At 38.9% G+C, this 21121-nt stretch overlaps 1 protein-coding gene across 1 annotated transcript in view; it reads left to right on the forward strand.

The window, feature by feature from the left end:
• Positions 1-1142: 1142 nt before the first annotated feature.
• The window catches only part of LOC113197437 (attractin-like), an 82720-nt gene continuing 62741 nt past the window's right edge, over positions 1143-21121 (forward strand). The window contains 6 exon segments of the mRNA XM_077800163.1: positions 1143-1495; positions 8498-8590; positions 10326-10439; positions 13472-13600; positions 14660-14865; positions 15945-16113. Of these exon segments, the coding sequence (XP_077656289.1) occupies positions 1143-1495; positions 8498-8590; positions 10326-10439; positions 13472-13600; positions 14660-14865; positions 15945-16113 (1064 nt within the window).

Here is a 21121-nt window from a genome sequence, read left to right on the forward strand (position 1 = left end):
TATCAAAATAACCTTCCTATGTTAGATACAGTTCAACATGAAAGTCAAAAGATGTTATCCAAATTTGAAGAAAAGGATTTATATGGATCATATAAGAGGGGGAAACTGTAAGATTTATGTTTTCTTTTCTATCAAAGTTAAACCTGTAATGCCACACAGGTGTGTTTACAGTAACTTGGAGGTTTCAAGGGTATGAAAGAGCCATCTTAAGTTAGAGAACCTTGTGGTCAGAATGGAGCCATCTTAAATGAGAGAATCATGTGAGCAGAAGAGAGTCATCTTAAATTTGGGGATCATATGACCAGAATGGAGCCATTTTTAAAATTTTCTAACAGGTGTCCAATCACACTGTAGCCCTTTTCAGTGCCACCTATTTTTAAAATTTGCTAATCCAGTAATTATATACTCCCACCCCAACTCTTCCCATCCGACGCCAGGGACAGCACCTCCGCTGCCCGCCCAGGGGTTGGATTGCGGGTTGGATTCCCTTTGGAGCGCACCCTTCTGCAGAAGTGCAATTGCGCCTTTTGGACCCACTTACGATTGATTGATTGATTTCTTGTGGCACCTTGTTATTTCTAACATTACCAAGGTAGAACAGGCTGTGTGTTTTCAGTCTGTTAGGTATTTATTGATATGCCAAGGTCTTAACCCACGCGTTATTTTGTCCCAATTTTAGAGACTCATATGCAGCACTCTCTTCTACAGGACCGCACCTAGCACCACACCACGAAGCAGCCTTCCCGGGTCCTTCTCGACCCGCAACTACAGTGGGTGCAGAGCGCTGATGGGCGCGGAGTGTCCAGAAGGACAAAACTCAAAGAGGCTGACTTGGCTTCGGAGCAGATACGCGAAGGGGACACTTTGGGCTCGCTTCCCCGCTTCTACCTGGTGCTATAGGCAAAGAGTCCGGAGGCAGGTAGCCTCAACAGCGAAGGGAGGGTCTCAACTATTCCCAGACTCTGGGTAGAGACCGCCTCCGCACTCACACTATCAGCCTCCTTTATCGCGCTTCCCGGGTCCTGCCCTCGGGATGGATCGCCAGAGCCACAGTCCGCACAGCCCCGCCCGCACCTCGTCCCCGCGCGGCCCGGGCGGTGGTTGTGTACAAGATCTCCGGGTGCGGTCTCCAGCCCGGGAAGATGTTGGCTGCGGCTGCAGCAGCTGAGACGATGGCAGCGCCTGCGGGCAGGAAGGGATGGAGGCAGCGGGACCCGGACGTCACCTGGACCGGGAGACTGAGGTCTGGGCTTGGTTTCCCAAGGCTCCTGGTGCTGCTCCCGCCGCTGCTGCTGCTCCTGCTGCTCCCGCTGTTGCTACTCTTGCTGCTGCCCCGAAAGGCTGGGGCGGCGGCGGCGACAGGATCAGGCTCACTTGCATCCGAGGCCAAGAAATGTGATCAGCCCTGTGTCAACGGCGGCCGCTGCGACCCTGGCACCGGCCAGTGCATCTGTCCCACCGGCTGGGTGGGCGAGCAATGCCAGCACTGCGGGGGGCCGCCTCAAGTGAGTGGGGATGGTGTTGGAGGGTGGGGCGTGGTGGGGAGACTGGGGTGATGAGAGGTGCTTAAGACTCCTACAGCCCAGAGGTGGATGCGGGACAGAAAATCAGGAGAGGGGGGTGCCCCAGCTCCATTTGGTGGTCATTTGCTTCCGGGAAGATCACCATCTCTGGCTTGTGTTTTTCCTGTGGCGGAAGGTGAAAAGGTTCGAGGCAGTAGGGGTGGTGTCCCCAAAGTTTTTGGGTGCTGTGGGTTAAATTGGAAGAATGCTTTGGATTCCAAAGACTATCAGAGCTAGTTTTTGGAAACAGCCTATTTTTTAAAAAAATTTGAGGTGGACACAACGTCACTATTTTACTTTATGTGGTGCTGAGGATCGAACCCAGTGCCCCACGCATGCTAGGCGAGTGCTTTGCCTCTGAGCCCCAGCCCCAGCCCAACAGCCTATTTTTGATAAATGAGATATCAAGAATAAGGTGAGTGAGCCAGTTCTTAACCAAATACTTCATTTAAACCTTCTCTTTTTCTCTAGATCCTAATAAGTTCCCCAACTGCGGAGGTGTGGGATGCTCTGAGGAAGCGAGGCCCCTGGAGTGATGTATTGGTGGAGATATAAAGGAAAGGGTAGGCGTGAGATTTTAGGGATAGAAGACTAAGTGGTTGTTGACTGAAGGAAAGTGAAGAAGCTAGCCTTTGGAAGCTCACTGGCCAATGGCATATTAGAACAGGGTCTGTCCTGGAGAGGGGATGGAAGGCTGTTCCTGTTTACTCTGGTTTCTGAACATATGGAGTTCCTGCGTTGGCTTGGTTTGAGGCAGTACCCCTTGAAAGATCACTCACTAATTAGTTAACAGTTGTGTATTATTTGTTTCAGTTGTGCAAAGATTTCTGGATATGACACACAAATAGAGTAGTCAGACTTTGGCCTAGTCCCCAAGGAGTTTGGAAATAGAGGAAGATCCATACACAAAACCCTAGTCATGAAAACTAGAGTCATTCAAGCTTTTGGCAGCTATTGACTGAATACTTTCCCCATCTGACCTGAGGGAGTAGGGAACTGTGGTGAGCAAGACAGGGTTCTGCTCTCAAGGACCTTCCATTTTAATATGGGTGACAAGCAGTTAACAAGTAAATAAACAAGTGAAAGAAATGACAAGGTTATTTCAGCTCCTGGTGAATGTTATCACCAAAATAAAAACAGGTCGGTCTGATAGAGAATTATAACCATCCAGTGAGTTTAGAGGCTGCTCATTTGATATGCCATTTGATCTGAGACCTGAATGAGGCACTGGAGAACCTGTGAAAATTCAGGGGTGGCGGGAGGGGTTGTGGCTAGCTGGGACCTATAAGGAAGAGAGACTTGAAGGAGGAGGTAATACTGGATTTGAGCATTTGAGGCTAAGTAGGATTTGGAAATGTGGAGCTGGGGGAAAAATTCCTAAATGAAAGGAAGGATGAAGACAGAGTTTCGGAGGCAAGATTTGCTGGTGCCTCTGTAGAAGAGAATCATGAGGGAGAACTTTGGAATGATAAAATCATGGAATAACATCTTCTAAGGAACTCAGAGAATATGGAGCAGATGAGATCTTCAGCTTAATGGATACAGAAACCAAGTGACTTCAGGACCAGTGTGTAGTGGGCTGATTTTATAACTTATTTAGGATGTTCTGATTTATGAGTTCTGTTAATCTGCACATATTTGTTGAGGGCTCCTCTGTTTTCTTTCTCTCTCTCTCTCTTTCTTTCTTTCTTTCACCCAGGGGTACTTTACCACTGAGCTACATCCCCAGCCCTTTCTATTTTATTCTTTAATTTTGAGACAGTATCTTGCTGAGTTGCTTAGGTTGGCCCCTTAAATTTGGGATTGTCCTGCCTCAGCCTCCCAAGTAGCTGGGATTACAGGTATGTGTCACTACATCTGGTGGCTCCTCTGTTTTAGGTTGTGAGATAGAGTGGCAAAAAAGTCAGATACAGTTCTGCTCTTGTGGAGCTTACCTTCCAGTTTGGGAATAAAAAAATTCAACAGTTAATCTATAGTAATTTTGCTTAAGGCTATGGAGGTGAAAGCAGGGGACCTCTGAGTTAGTTGGAAGGGGGTGAGGTCAGTCACTGGGTAGAGAGTTGAAGGGTGAGGTGGTTCTACTACCTGAAGGGTAGGGTGCTGAGAGGTCACCATGTCCAGAGTCTTGGGGATGAGTGGGATCATGGCAATGTGCAAGATGACTGGAGCAGAGAGAGCAGAGGGGAGCATGACAAGACTGGACAGACTACAGAGCCAGGCCTAGTGGAGACCTGTTAGTCAGGTTGAGAACTTTGACCTTTAGCTCCAGAACTGTGTGATGGCACAGTACACTTTTGTTTTTGTGATATTATGGGCTATTCGATTATAGTTAGAGCAGGAATAGCTTTGAAGGTGAGGCCAGGGCATTTTGAATATGAGGTACTTCCAAGATCAAGTGAATGGTTGATCGAGTTCAATGAGGATCCTTAGTGTTCTGAAAATTTGGGACACTGTGGTAGGCAGTGGGATTCCCAGAGTGGGAAGGGGCATTTGTAGCAAAGTCAATCTGTCTGTAATATTCAGAGTAGTAATATTCAGGACTTACTGGGCATAAGAGGCTAAGAGGGTTTCTAAGTAGAGTCTGTTAGCATGAGTCAGGACATCAGTATGAGAGTCTGAGGTAGGCAGTCTGATTAGAGGCAGGGCTAGATGCTGTGTGGTGTCGCAGAGGTAAAATGGACAGGTCTTTCTTTGAAACTGGTTTGCTCTTGGGAAGAGGGAGGATTATGGTGAGGGAAATAAAACTAAATCCTTATCTTGAGTGATTCAGTGATATTATTAACAGACCTGGGGACCCAGGAGAGGCTGATTTTGAGATAAGTTAAATTTTGTACATACTGAGTTTGATGTACTCTCAGAATATGTACATGGCACAATAAGCATTGGAGTCATCTACCTATGAGGGGTATTACCAGGGAAAGAGACTTGTCTAGTGTTGACATGGACAGTCCAGAGGATTAGAGAAGAACTGCTTATAATGGGGAACAGACACTCTTGACTCTTATTGTCTCAAATGGTATCACATGTAAGTGAAGGGCTTCCCTATCTCCCTAGCTCTCCTTCGAGCTGGTTCTAGCTGATGTGAGTGTTTTTTCATGGGCAAATAATTACAACTGGTCCTGATGATACCATTATATTAAATGTTTTCTGGAATTTACATTTTTAAAAATGAAAGCAGGAGGAAGTTAAGTCTTAAGTCTTTAAAAAAAAGATCTTTTACTTGATATTTTGGAGTGGAGAGTTAAATGTTGGTTTTGATTTAACTTATAAATTTCTTTGTTATTAAACTAACAGATGTTAAATGAATACACTTCTGGTTTACAATAGCATCAAGTCATTTTTCCAAAAAATTTTTTTAATTGTAGATGGACACAATACCTTTTTAAAAATTTATTTAGTTTTATGTGGTGCTGAGAATTGAACCCAGTGCCTCACACAATCCCAGCCCAAGTCATTTGTCTTTTAAACTTTTGATTTGTATATATCCTGTGTTATAATTTCAGTTATAGCTGTTTCTTTTTTTTCTCTCTTTTTTTTTGTGGCACTGCAGATTGACCTGGGGGGTTCTCTAACCCTGAGTTACATTCCCAACTTCCCACTTTATTTTTGAACTTTAAGACTGGCCTTGAACTTGTGATCCTTTGACCTCAGGCTCTGAGTAGCTGGGATTATAGGCATGTGCCAGATTTGGCAAGATATGTGAACCTATGGATTCAATAGTGTAGATGAACTCCAAATAGTATAAATGCAAAGAAACAGATGCCAAGACACACTGGAGTCCCACTTCTGAAAACTAATGACAAAAATAGTTTTGAAGTCAGTGAGAAAATACTGACACATTACTTACATGGACAAAATAATTCAAATGACAACAGATTTCTCAAACCAAACTATGGTTGCTAGAAGGAAGTGGCACAGCCTTCTTCAAAAGCTGAAAGAAAAGAACATTGTTTATGTCACCCTAGAATTCTGTGTCCAATGAAAATATTTTTAAAAAAAAATTTTTTTAGTTGTAGATAGACACAATACCATTATTTTGTTTATTTGTGTTTATGTGGTGCTGAGGATTGAACCCAGTGCCTCACACATTCGAGGCAAGTGCTCTACCACTGGGCCACAAACCCAGCCCCTGAAAATATCTTTTAAGAAAGAAGATACTGGTGGCTCAAGCTTGCAATCCCAACTACTAGAAAGACTAAGGCAGGAGGATCATAAGTTCAAGGCCAGCCTAGGCAATGTAGTGAAATCCTGTATCAAAATAAAATGAAAAAACACTGTATGTAGTTCAGTGGAAGTGCTTGCCTAGCACACAAGAAGCATTGAATGCAATTCCTTGTCCTGAAAAAAAAAAAAAGAAAAGAAAAAGAAAAAAAGGAACAAATATTCATATAATTAGAATTTCAGAAGAAAAGGAGAATGAGTATTTGAAAGAAATAATGGCAAAAGAAACCAACCTGAAGACATAAGGAGCTGTGAAAGCCCCATAAACGATAAAGCTCAGTGAAATCCATGCTAAGATGCATCATAATTAAACTATTAAATTATAAAGGCAAAACTATCTTAAAAGCAGGCATAAAGAAATGAAGCATTGCCTATAGAGAATACCAATTCAGATGACAGTAAATTTCTCATCTGAAATCAGGGGAACCAGAAGGAAGTGGATAAGAGGTCAATCTCAAATTCTGTTTCTGTTGAAACCGTTGCTTAGGAGGTAAAGGGAAATAAAACATTTTTAGATGATGGAAAGGTAAAAGATTTGTTGCTGTCATACTTAACTATTAAAGATTGACTAAAGGAAGTTTTTTAATCAGAAAGAAAATGATAAAGGAAGGAACAATGGAACAATCGAAATGAAGATAGAACAATGGGATAACAGAAATAAGGGTTTATTTAATAATAATAATAAGTTCTCCTTTCCTTCTAAGTCTTAGCAATCATGTTTGATGATTGAATAAAAATGCAAGACTGTCTGGTACTAAATATGACATTTATATGAAGACAAAACACCTAAATGGAAGTGAAGTTTCCATACTTCACTCAAAGTGGTGAAATGTTACTAGTAAATAGATTATTATAAAGCACATGTTTACATTATAGCAATGACCTAAACAACTATGAAAAGAAGTTAAGAACAATAAAAATAAATCAATATGGAATCTGTGATGGTTAGTTGTAATCAACCCAGAGCTTGACTGGGTTAAGTGATACCCAGAAGATATGATGATATAGCTCAGTGGTCGAGCTAGACTAAATAAGGAAAATCTGACCTCACCTAGTGCAAGGGGAATTTTATTGCTTTCCTGGAGCTAGAAATCCATCTTCTTCTGCTCTTGAACATCAGAACTCCATATTCTCTGATCTTCAGACTCTAGGACTTGACAAGCTCCCCTCTAGGTTTTCAGGTCTTTGGCCTTTGACTGAGAGTTATTCCATCAGCTTTCCTGCTTTTCAGTTCTTTGGAGTTGAACTGAGCTATGCCACTGCTTCCCTGATTATCTGGCTTGCAGATAGCTTATCATGGCACTTTGCAGTTTCCATAGTTGCAAGAGCTAATTTCCCTAGAAAACTTATATTGGCACCCCGTTCTCCACAGAAAATCTTAACTAAGCTTCTCCAGAAATCTTCACCATAGTTGGTTTTAGGACTATCAGCAAAAGAGTCTCCACAAAAGAGTTCAGTGTAGTTAAACTTCCTATTTCCTGTTGCTCTGTCTTACTTGGCCACCAGTCTGGAAGAGTTCAGCACCTGGAGTGCTGAACACCCCTTTACTAGTTTTCTACACATATTTATCCAGTACAATAGTATGTAGAAGTGTGTTTGCAAATGCAAAGAGGGATTTAAAAAAAGATCCTTTAACAAGGTCTTTGGCCTTGAGCTGGGCTTCACAGAGATGTCTACATTACTAATATAAGAGAAGTTACCAATTGGGCTCCATGGTAACAGCTGGCAGGGGGAGGAAAGAAAGGGGAGAAAAAGCTCTCCCCTTCTCAGGCTCTGTCCTTGAACTTGCCCAGAACAATGAAAGAAAAAGCTGCTTTTGTGTGAAGTTCTGCAGACTGTGAACTTCGGAGCTCCTCCCTTATATGAAGGGTATGAAGTTCTGAAACTGCTTGAATTCAGGGTTCAGGGGGATTGATTGATTACAGAGAAAGCTTTGCCCACTGAACCTGGCTGTAGCTAAATAAACCTGCTTCCTGTTCCTGTTTGGTGTCTTGCCTCGTCTGTCCCCTGCAACAGACTCACTCCACATATCCTATTGGTTCTATTTCTCTGTAGAACCCCAGTACAGAATCCTAAAAAAATGTTCACATGATCTGTACAAAGGCAAAGAGAAACAAGAGGAGAACTTAAATTTTGACATTATAAGTAACTAACTAAATGTAAATGAGCAAAATACACTAAACAAAAGAGATTGACCAGACCCCATGATACACACCTATAATACCAGCTACTTGGATGGCTGAGGTAGGAAGATTGCAAGTTTGAGACCAGCCTTGGTAAGTAAGTGAGACCCTTTCTCAAAATAAAGAAGGTTTGGGAAGTAAGACATGTAGATCTCTGTATCAGACAGACAAGCATAGCAGAGGGAGAGAAGGGCAAGGAAATTGAGAGATTTGGAGGATATGATTCTTGTGATGGACCATGGAATCTTAACAAGGTAAGTGAGAAAATGAAATGTGTTCACGGTGAATGATTAACAGTGAAGAAGTGGTAGTTCCACGTATTGGCAGTCCCTGTGAGCTGAAGACACATTGGAAAGAGGAACTAAGACACATTTGAGGAACTAAGATGAATGAACTGGAGAGATAAGAAACAGTGCTTAAAATGCATATATAGTATGTATTAATGTACCCAGTCTGCTCAATTTGCATTGTATTGAGAATTAAGAAAGATATTAATGTCTGAATTCCTGATAGATTGATTTTTTAAAATTTAAATTACAGGCTAACTGGATCTTCTGGGTTTATAACAGATGGACCTGGTTATTATAAATATAAAATGAAGTGCACGTGGCTCATTGAAGGACAGTAAGTAGTAATGGCTGACTTCATTTTTTATTTTTATTTTTTAGAATAGAGCTTAGTGTGGCATTACTTTTCCAACAAATGAAATTAACAAATTGTTGCTATTTTTTTTTCTTTTATTGTGCTGGGGATTGAACCCAGGGCCTTGTGCATGCAAAGCAAGCACTCTACCAACTGAGTTATATCCCCAGACCCAGTAGCATAAATATTTAAAATATGTTTAATAATTTTCATTTGGCAAATGATTCTGATTCCGATTTTTAAATTTTCTTCCTCTTGCACTAGGATTCAACCCAGGGCTTTGTATTGCTAGGCAAGCAATCTCTCAGCACCTTAACTTTTATCGCTATTATTTTTTTAAAATTTTTGATTGATTTAAGTTGCTGCAAATAAATTGTATGCACTAGAAAATTGTATATTTTCAACTGTAATAGTTAAAAACCTGTTAAAGTATTTTTAACAGTTTGCTTAAAACTTTATAAATTATAATATTTTGTAATTTTTCTAAATACATGTTTTTATCATGAAGAAAAATCAAAATAACCACTCTTGCCTTATTGTCCCTTCTCTGAACCTCTGGGTCCCTCCAGCTTTTCCTTCCTTTTTTCTCCTTTCCTTCATGCAAAGGAGTATTTATCATGGAAGAAGTATTTCTCCTGGGAAGCAGTATTTCTCAAACTTTTAGTTGCAGGATCTCCTGACACTTTTCAACTTTGAGGATTCCAAATAACTTTTGTTTATTTATACTTACCATTTTAGAAATTCAAACCAAGAAATACTACTGAAGAATTTACTTCAAAGTAACAAACTAACAAGTACAAACCCCGTATATGTTAGCATAAATGTCACTTTTATGGGGAAAAAAATCCTTATATTTAAAGGAAATTTTGTGAAAAGAGTGGCATTGTTTCCCATTTTACAAATCTCTTCAGTGGGTACAACAGGACTTTTATGTTTTGCTTTGTCAAATATGGGATACTAAGCAGACTTAAATGTGGATGGGAAAGACCCATATAAAAAGGAAATATTAAATATTTGAGAGATGTAAGGAGAAATAGGTTATCTGTTTTGGGAAATAGTAATTTCATGGATTTTTGTCTAAGTGCAAAACATAAACAGGAAGGTGAAATTGGAAGGTTTGAAATAGTCCCTGAAAATTAGCGATTGTGGAGAGGGAGAGGGAGATAGTGGTAGGACTGCTGGCAGAATCCAAGTGTCACGTGAAGTGCTGAGCAGAGATGGGTACTGGAAGCAGTCTGCCTGGTGGCAGGACTTCTCCAGGACAGCTCAGTTTTCTCTGGATTCAATCTAAGTCAAAACTGATAAATGTTTTCCTGTAGACGAGGGCTTTTGCCAGGCAGTGCCACGAAGAGGCAGAGGGCAGGCAAGTTTAGAGAACTGACAGGTGTGTTTGTGAAATGAAGAGTGTGGAATCTGAAGTTGAATAAGAAAGGAAGTGCGAAGTGAAAGGGCTAATGCATTGGTCAGAGGCTGTTAAACACTGGCTGTCCTAGACTGCTAAATGGACTGCAAAGCCCCAGGCGTCATGGACCACATCTGTTTTGTTTCCCATTGCATGTTTAATGCCCTCTTGGACATAGTAAGTACTAAGTGAGTCTTTGACAAATGGAGGAATACTGTTTATATACTATTTCTTTTCTTGTAAATTCTTTTTTTCTCCAATGTTTAATAGTTATGATAATTATCAATTACTATTTTTGTTTTTGTTTTTTTTCAGGACAAATAGGATAATGAGACTTCGTTTCAATCATTTTGCTACAGAGTGTAGTTGGGACCATTTATATGTTTATGATGGGGACTCAATTTATGCACCACTAATTGCTGCCTTTAGGTAAGCTCAGTCATATAAATAATCGGTTATCATTATATTATTTCTGAATTTAAATCTCTGTCTTGCATTGCTTCCCATTGGAGGCTGCTCAGGGTGTCAGCTGTGGCAAGCCTGTAGCATCCCTTCCTCACCCACAGGCCTTCCTTTGTCTCATGTGCTGAAGGAGGCTGTGTTTGTTCATTTACTCTGTAAAAGTTTATTTTTGTCTTAAACCAGTTGTTTTGCTTTCACACTGGGAGAAATCCATACACTGCGAAGCTGTCACAATTTCAAATTTTTGAAGCAAATAGTAGCAAATACCTAAGTCTCCCTGAAAGTGGGAAAGCTGATCCACTTTCTCCAGTTGGTAAAGTCATTCATCCTGCATATTTAAATGTCCCCACCAAATGAAGAAGGCCACCAGCTGTCACTTACTGAGCACCTCCTAGTGGGAGGCTTAAGCCCTGCATATGCTCCACCAATTTGACCCTCATGATGTCACTGTGAGCTGGACAGGATTCCTCCTATGTGCATTTGAGGAAATTGGGGCTCAGAGATGTCAGTAACATGCAGCAAGGATTGAAGTCAAGTCTCTTTGATCCTGAAATTTGTGCTGGACTAACAGAGAATACAGGACCTCCCCCTTGTGACTGTAGTCCCAGATTCTTTCTGGAATAGGCCTATATTTCTTATGGGAAGATTGCTTTTCTTAAAAAAAAAATCTTTGATTTTTTTCATTTTTTAGTTCTGGATGGATAATGCCTTTACTTATTTATCTTTATGTGGTGCTGAGCCTTGAACCCAGTGCCTCATACATGCTAGGTGGTGTTCTACCACTGAGCCACAACCCCAGCCCTGGGAAGATTGCTTTTGACATATCTGTTTGTAAGAGGCTCTGTACTTGCAAGGCAAGTACTTATCCCTTCAACATTCTGGTACAGATGGAGCATCCCTAATCCACAAATCTGAAATGCTCCAAAACACAGAAGTTTTTGAATGCTGACATGATGCCACGAGTGGGAAGCTCCAAATCATGGAACTTTGTTTTATGCACAAAATTATTAAAGATATTATATAAATAATTACCTTCAGATTATGTGTCTGGGGGTGTACATGCAATGTAAATCAATTTTCTGTTTGATGGTCTGTGTTTAAAATATAAAATCATAAGCAACCTGAGGGCAGGCCATTTCTCCAAGATATCTCATTATGTATATGCAAATATTACCAAATCTGACAAAATCTGAGATTTGAAACACACGTGGTCCCAAGCTTTTGGATAAAGGCTGCTCGACCTCTGTGTAAAGTGAATGAAAATGTGGTGATGGCAAAACTTTCACTTAAGATTCTGACCAAATGTCACGTCTTCTGAAAGCCCTCCCAACTGCCTTTCCAACCCAGTACCTCCTGTTCTCTTCTCTGCCCTGTTTCCCTTCATGGTATGATCTCTGCCTGGCCTGTGTGAATACTCACTTGCATGTAAGGATGTGTCAGGGCTTATTTGTTTCTCTAACTGAACTCCTTGAGGGTAGGGACATTGTCTATTTCACTGTCGTTATCCTTATACCTAGAACAGAGCCTCCCGTGTAGTAAGCACTTAGTAAATATTTGTTACTTGAATACCTGGTAGAAAATATGTCAGTGTTTTCTGGACACCCCTGGGGTGCCTTCTGAGTGTTAGGTTTCCTAGAGTTCTCTTTCCATATTAAAAATTAAATGGAAATCCCATGCCCTCTTGTCTTCATTCCACACTTATGTAGTCTTCCTGCACTTATATACGTTCAGGTAAATGGTACCCAGATTCTAGGCCTGTTGTTTTGCACCTTCCTGCCCCATCAGAATGCCAGGGTGAGCTCCTGATGCCCAAGGCCTCATTCAGCAGCTCCCTGTGGATGAGCACTTTGATGCTTTCAACCTGTTCCCATCTGAGTGATGCTGCAGTTAGGATTCTTGTATATTTTCTTTTGTGAATGAGAGCAAGTATTTCCTCTACAAAGAAAGAGAATCACTAGGTCAGGGTGAATGGGCATTTAAGATGATTATGGCCCTGAGGTGGGAGTTTACCTGGTGTGTGCTCTAGGAAGGGAATGGGGTTAGGGGGAGTAAGTGAAGGGGAGAGTACTAGTTGATGTTCATTCATCAGTGGGAGCGTGTGCAGCAGATTCCATGGGAGTTGGTAAGGACCTAGGCACTGGCTGAATGTGATGGTGGGGGAGGTGAATTGATAGTGGGAAAGTCAGAGCATGTGAAGAAATGCAAATGGCAGGTAGACATAGGAAAGTTGTTAACCTCAGGAGTAGAAAAGAATGCAAAACCACAATAAGTCATGTATTAAATTAGCAAAGCTAACTTAGAGCTGGTAATCCTTCTTGTTGGTGGTGTGAGGTGGTGTGTTCAGACAATCTGGATTGATCAGACAGGATTTCAATTGAGCATCTCACTTCTGGAAAATAAGACCCTTCGATTCAGTCAGTTTTTTCTTCTCCTGGATTTATTGGCCCCAAAGCAGTACTTAGTTAGAATATTATGTCCTGGCCTCTGAGTGAGGTCCTTGGGAGAGCCTAGGGAGCTTTTAGTGACAGGGAAGGCCTGTGGTATGCTATGTGTAAAATCGAACATAAAATGCCAGTGGTATCAATTAAGGAAAGAAAATGCATCAGAATGCCAATAGTGTCAGAGTTGTGGGTTTATCTAGCTTCTTTATGTTGTTTTGTAAATAAATATTTTATTTAACAATATTTTATGTCTTTTAGTATTACATATTTACCATTTGTCAACTCATAAAGTTTACTACTTTATGAGATTTAGAGAATTATTAAACGGTGTATAAAAATAGAACCATTGATTTCAAATTTTATTAGAAATGGAACCCAGAATAAAGGAAACCTAGCAAAAGAAGGACAACTAATAGGGTAGCTGTGTGCTTCCATCACAGGAATTCACCCCTCTGCCTGCATGTGCTTTCTAAAGTTGTAAAGATGAACTTTTGAATTGTCTCTGCTATAGTTTAACACAGCTGACATTGTGCTATAAGAAATGTGCTTCCGTTTCAGTGGCCTCATTGTTCCTGAAAGAGATGGCAATGAGACAGTTCCGGAGGTGGTTGTCACATCAGGTTATGCCCTTCTGCATTTTTTTAGTGATGCCGCTTACAATTTGACTGGATTTAATATCACTTACAAGTAAGATATTTAAATCCAATATTTGTGATTTTATTTAAATGAAATGTTTTAATAATAATGATTTAATAGTATAATAATATTAAAATATTGAGGACTTACACTGTGCCAGGAATTTCAGTAAGCAGGTTACATGGGTTTCTCATTTAAAGTTTTTAAATATATTTTACAATTAAGGAAATGGGTGAAAAGGTTAAATAAGTTGTTAATATAAGTGTTGTTGTTGGTGGTGGGGCCATAGTTTAAACCCAGGTGTTGCTGCTGTTGAGTTTCTCCTGGAAGAGAGGGGCATTTCTTGCTAATGGATGAAAACATTGGGATTTTTTTTTGGTTAAGTACAATTTAATAAATATTAACAGTTGCCATGTACTCAGTAGTAGAACATGTATATGTTTTTGAAGTTTCATGATAATTCATTTATCTGCCCTCTTTATGTTATTTCTAAGCACTATCTATATAGTTATCTTAAGCCATGTTAATAAGAGATATATTATGGTTAAACTCACACATTGTTAAAATAACCCTGCTTCCATTCCATCTGAAATGGGTCAGCTTACTAAATAATTTAAAATGTAAAATTTTGGGCAATAATCTTAAGTTTTACAAATTTTCAGAGATGTTCAGGGGGCTACTGGTACTATGAGTGTAGTTGGAAGTTTGTCCTCTTCCTTCCCACACTTGCAAACATGAATTTGGCAGTTGTGTAGCGCTTGTCACTAGTGGGCTACCAAGAAGAATAGGATAGTTGTCCCAGACTTGAGGAACTAAATCTGAACAAATGTGATCAAATCTCTTCTCTCCTTGTGATTTCTTTAACTTTATGAGTTACTTGGTTTTTTTTGCCCTATTCTCATGAGCCTCCACCAGGGTGGGTTTGAGCTCACATGCCCAAGCTGTGCAGTGTGGAGGGACCCTTTTTGGGTTGAGTGGTAAACACTGCATTTATGTTTGTGAATGAACTGAAGAGACAGGGAGATCCTTAATCCTTGTGTAGGAGGAAGTTCTGCCAAGTTCATTGGCGTGTTGGTTTGTGTTGACTTAATTTTTTCACTGTCTTTATAGTTTTGACATGTGTCCGAATAATTGCTCAGGCCGAGGAGAATGTAAGACCAGCAACAGCAGTGGCAGTGTGGAGTGTGAATGTTCTGAAAACTGGAAAGGTGACTCGTGTGACATTCCTTACTGTACAAACAACTGTGGTTTTCCTCATCGAGGCATCTGCAATTCAAGTGATGTCAGAGGATGCTCCTGCTTCTCTGAATGGCAGGGTAGGAGCTTCTTTCTCTCGTTTTTCTTTCAGTTCACAAATTGTTTCTAGTTTCATACATTGTTCGTTAACCTTATTCTTAGCATCTGTACAACTTATGTTCATCATATATCAGGGGTCATGTAAGCTTTCTCCTCCCTTTATGCGGTTTCCTACAAATCTTTTAATGTCTCACCTATGTGGTTGTGGTCTCCTTAGAATTGTGGAGAGGTTTTCCATTTTGCAGTTCATTTATGAAAGTTTTAAGAACCTGGTCTCAGCCATAAGAGGACATAGCATAGAATCAAGTTGGGAGATGGGACAAGAGCTGACAATAATGCTATTTCCCCTAAAACTTTCTCCATGTTCTGAGAAAATTGATTATGCATTAGAATCTTAAAGCAGTCACCTAAAGTTATTATCTAGAGAAATAGCTTGTTAAAGGTGCTTTAGGGGACTCCATAAGGACTAAGGGCAGTTGTTGATTTGATGACTTTGTTTATATACTTATTCCTTCCTCAGAACCTTTTCATTTTAAAAGGAAATGTGTGTGTTTACATGCTTTCATCTGTTGGGTTTGGTGATAGTAAGTAGTTAACAATTGGCATGTTTGAGTACCAATTTTTAACTACTTGCAAAGAGTGCAGCAGAAGCCAGACCTTACATCTGTTGTTGTGTCTTACCTCTGTTGAGTTCTTTGCTTTACTAGAAGATGGGTAGGTTTTTGTTGTTATTGTTTGTTTGTTTTATTATCACTCCTAGGTCTAGTTGTTACATTTTAGGTTTTTCAATTTGAATTAATAATTTCTTTGTGTAGTCTTCCCACCAGAAGCTGATAAAGTAGGACTTTTGATACTGAAATACCTACATTGGATATGGTCAAGTCATTATTAGAAAGTATATGATTTTGAATTTTATTAGGGATTCCTGGGATCAATACTGTGAGTGAATTAAAACCACAAAGAAATTTGTTTGAAATACAGATGCTAGATTAGGGACTAAATATTCTTTAGAAAAATTTCGCATTTATATGTTTAAAACTTGAAGTGCAGTAAACTTTCCAGGTGCATTTAGTGAAGCTAATTTATTATGTTTTATTAGGCCCTGGATGTTCAGTTCCTGTGCCAGCTAACCAGTCATTTTGGACTCGAGAAGAATATTCAAACTTAAAGCTGCCCAGAGCATCTCATAAAGCTGTGGTCAATAGAAACATAATGTGGATTGTTGGAGGATATATGTTCAACCACTCAGATTACAGCATGGTTCTAGCGTAAGTTATTTTAAAATTTTTTGTAAGAAGTTTAGTTTTTCATTTTTCTAATTAAGCATAAATAAGCTAAAGGAAAAGAAATCATCAGTCCTGTTACTAAAAAAATCTTCCAAGCCTTTTCAGATATACTGAATCTTTGAAATTGAGCACCACAATACATTGTTCGTTAACCTTATTCTTAGCAAAAAAAACTTTTTTAGTAGTTGTAGATGGACAGAATGCCTTCATTTTATTTGTTTATTTTTATGTGGTGCTAAGGATCAAACCCGGTTCCTCACACATGCTAGGCAAGCACTATGTCACTAGCTATAGCCCCAGCCCCAGCTCCAAAGAATTCATTTTTAAGCCATGTGCTAATTTATCATTTTGAGATACTTTTTCTGGTATCTTACTTTATTTGTTTATAGTAGGCTATATAAACAGGGGAGTATTTTATGTGTTAATTGAATTAGTAGTTGTAGGGAGACTTACTTTTAGAAGAAATTTGTAAATACTTACTCATTGTGATTTTGTGATGTGAAAGTTTATTTTAGGCCTTTTGTGTTAATGAAGATTATAAAACATCAGCATCTATTTTTCAAGATAGTAATATGGCACTGGTGGTATTGTTTCTGAATCCTATGAAATACAGTCACTAGTACAGAACAAATAGGATAGCAAAATAAACACCTGAGTGCCTGGCATGGTGGTATGTGCATTATAAATGAGCCACTTGGGAGGCTGTGGAAGGAGGTTTTAAAGTTTGAGGCTAGCATGGCCAGCTTTGTGAGACCCTGACTCAAAATGAAAAAACAAAAGTCTGGGGATATACCTCAGTGGTAGGGTGCCTAGTACTGTGAAATAACCAAAACAAAACAAAACAAAAAAGATAAATGAGCAACATCTGTAAGAAAATATTGTCTGAAGGTTTACTCTCAACTGTGTGGGGCAGAACTGTTGATGGCTATAAGCCCTGCATGGGTCACCTTCTGTGCAGGAGTGAGTAGCACAGAAGAGCAGCAGTGGGAGGCCCATAGCATCCAGAATGGCTGTAAGGTACTCACTCATGGGCTTAGCAAACCATGTTGAGAGCCACAGCTGGGACTGGAGGATGTTGTATTCTAGTAGCTGAGTAAGCTCAAGGGATCCATAGTAGAATTTGAAGGGTCTGGAGCAGTTTGTGCTGTATTTATTCCCAAAGTGAACCAGCCAAAGTTTCTATCTTTCTTTAACTGCCCAGCCACAATTTCTTTGCAGGAGCAAGTCCACACTGAGGAGAAATGCTGAGAATAGAATTCATAATGAACAGGACAGGGATAGTGGAGACTAAGTGAGAGAAGGTTCAGTGAGAAGGGAACAGAGTGAGGTGTTCTCAACAAGGGAACTGCCATCTGTGTGAACATTCCATCGCAACAGCGAAGAGTGAGCTGAAGAGCTGAGAAGGTAGAACTATCCTGCAGCTACCCTGTGAAAACACAGGGAGAAGCAGTTTTTTTTTTTTTTTTAAATTTAGTTCTATGTGCACACAATATCTTTGTTTTGTTTATTTGCTTTATGTAATGCTGAGGATAGAACCCAGTGCCTCACCTATTCGAGGTAAGCTCTCTACCACTGAGCTACAACCCCAGCTCCAGGGAGAAGCAATTTTACTTAAAAATATCAAGGTTAAATATCATGGAAAATTCTTATCAGAAAAAAGAGAGTATGGAATAAAATAAGCCCATTCATACAGAAAGCATTAATTATAGAAAAATATAAAACTGTTGAAAATTACAATACAGTATCCAAAACAACCTAAATATATAGTATGCAAGAACAATCTAATCAGAACTAGAAAAATTCAGAAATTTGATTGTTTGTTTGTTTGCTTTTTTTTCTTTCTTTGTACTGGGGATTGAACCCAGGGGTACTTTACCACTGAGCACATTCTGAGATCTTTTTTAAAAATTTTATTTATTTATTTTTTAAATTTTGACACCAGGTCTCACTAAGTTGGTGAGATTGGTTTCTAACTTGCAGTCCTCCTCCTTCAGCCCCAGAAATTGCTGGGAGGATTATAGGCAGTCACTGTCATGCCTGGCTGGAAGTTAAGAATTTTATTTTTTAAATTAAAAAATATTTTTTAGAAGTTAAGAATTTTAGAGATTCAAAAATAATTTCAGAATTGAAGACAAACCTGAAAGACACAGGATTTATAAATGCTTTAGAAATAGAATATGAAAAGAGGGATTTTTGTTTTTAATTATAAAGAAATGAAGGTTGTTTTCCCGTTTTTACAGTAAAAAATCCTGGACACTAAGACAAACATGGGGCAGAAGAAATAAGAGGAAATCAAAAGACACGCTAAAATGAAGGAAAACTTAATTTGTTTCCAGTATACTTTTCCTATAACAGTGATAAAGGAAGGTCTCTAAACAGAAATCAATGAAAAAAGAAGGCGTCTCAGAACCTCAGGAACAGAAAATATGCTGGAAAATGTAATCAATTTTTTCCTTCTCTTGAGTCTTTTTAATTAAATTTAATGACTAATAAAAGTATTATATTGAAATAACCTTTTGCAACTTAGAAGAATAACTCACCAAAAATTTGTGAAAGGATATGTGGAAAATACACTGAACTATTGCTGCTATTTTTTCTCTTGTTGTTAACAGGAAATTTATTCCACCTAGTCGAGCAACTGTCAGTCTCTGAGATTGTTTCCTCTCTGTAAAACGAGGAATGGTAGAATGAGGAGTAGAGTTCTTTTTTTTTAATATATTTTTTTTTAGTTGTAGATGATCACAATATCTTTATTTTTATTTTGTTTGTTTTTATGTGGTGCTGGGGACTGAACCCAGGGCCTCACGCATGCAAGGCAAGTTCTCTACCACTGAGCCACAACCCCAGCAGGAGTGGGATTCTTTTCTGAGTTACTTTTAGCATCTTATACCAAAAAGATGATCTCCTTACCCGCAAATCTGAAAATTAGATGGAACTTGCATCACACCTATTTAATATTCTCCCCTTAACGCTATTTGAAAGCATATTTCCTGTTTCCTTTAAATGTTTTTCTTGGTTTAAAAAAATGCATACATTTTTATAGAAAACAAGCTCTTTCTTTCTTTCTTTTAAAAATATATCTTTATTTATTTTTTATGTAGTGCTGAGGATGGAACCCAGTACCCCACACATGCTAGACAAGCACTCTACTGCTAAACTATAGTTCCAGCCCTGATGAGTGCTGCTTTTACAAAACACTACTTGGTTGTGAAATCAGCCAATTAAGTATTAAAGAACTCAAGGAGAAGTCATGGTAGAATAACTTCGAGAAGATTGCCTGAGCTCAGACGCAGATTCTGTAGTAAATATCTATGGAATTATAGAATGGAATGTGAATGTTATGAACATGTAGTGTCAATGTAACAAAAATAGGGAGAAGAAATGGGATTAGAAATGTTAATGCTAAGATTTTCAACTTTCAAAGCAGGAAGTTAGTAGAGTGCCCCAAAGTGTATACATTTAAAACTTGAGCAAACAACATTAGTTAATAAAATAATTAATTAATAAAACTAAATAATTAGCTACTTAATGGATAATGATTAAATAACACTAAAGCTTAAATAATTTTTCATGTATTTTTAAAAAATGGACTTTCCAAAAATATATATAAATAGCTAATACTAATTGATGTGTTATTTGCATTTAATAGATGTCACCATGTTGTTATATTTGCTTCAGATCTTGTATAAAATATTTTAGAGAAAAGGAAATGTTTAGATAAAATATAATGAATACTAATGCATTTAGCACTTATACTAGGAAATAAAACATTGTGAATACAATTGAGGAATCTGGTATGTTCTTCTCAAGTACCAGAGGCAGTGTCCTGATTTTGGTTTCAGTTGTTCACCTGCATTTCTTAAAAATATGTTGGAAGCCAGGCACAGTGGCATATGTCTATAATCTCAGCAGCTTGGGAGACTGAGGCAGGAGGATTTCAACTTCACAGCCAGCCTCAGAAACTTAGTGAGGCTCTAAGCAACTAAGTGAGACCCTGTCTCTAAATAAAATACAAAATAGGGCCGGAGATGTGGCTTAGTGGTCAAGTGCCCCTGAGTTTAATCCCTGGTACCCACCCCCCCAATAAAAAAGTTGTATTACTATATTTTCTGGTTGTAGTCTTCATAAAAAACAACATTTTGGCTGGGTATGATGGTGCAAAGGTGTAATCCCAGCTACTCAGGAGGCTGAAGCAGAAGAATTGTAAGTTTCAGGCCAGCCTCAGCAACTTTTGTGAGACCCTGTTTTGAAATAATAAAAAGGCCTGGGACCATACTACCACAAGCAGTATACTGATTCAGTGCAATCCTCATCAAAATACCAATGGTATTCTTCACAGAGCTAGAAAAAACAGTCCTAAAATTCATTTGGAAGAAAAGAAAGACCCAGAATAGCCAAAACAATTTTAAGGCAAAAAAGCAATGCTGGAATCATCAGAGTACCTGTCTTCAAATTATACTACAGAGCTATAGTAACAAAAACTGCATGATGCTGGCATACAAACAGACACAGAGACAAACCCACACATCTGCAGTCATTTCTTGACAAAAGTGCCAAAAAGATACATTGTAGAAAAGACAGCCTTTTAAACCAATGGTGTTGGGTAAACTGGTTATCCATATATAGAAGAATGAAACTAGACCTTATCTTTCACCTTGCATAAAAATCAGCTCACAATGAATCAAAGACCTGGGAGTTAGACCAGAAACTATGCAACTTCTACAAGAAAACATAGGGTCAGCACTCCAACACATAGGCATAGGTAATGACTTCTCCATACCCATAAAGCTTAGGAAATAATGCCAGGAGTTAATAATGGGATGGTATCAAATTAAAAGCTGCACAGCAAAGGAAACAACTAGGAGTGTAATGGAAACCTACAGAATAGGGAAAATCTTTGCTGGATAAGTATCTCTAAAGTATATAAAAAAAACTTGAAAAACTTTACACCAAAAATAATATAATTAATAAATGGGAAAATGAATTAAAA

Source organism: Urocitellus parryii, chromosome 6, assembly GCF_045843805.1.
Source record: "Urocitellus parryii isolate mUroPar1 chromosome 6, mUroPar1.hap1, whole genome shotgun sequence".
NCBI lineage: Eukaryota > Metazoa > Chordata > Mammalia > Rodentia > Sciuridae > Urocitellus > Urocitellus parryii.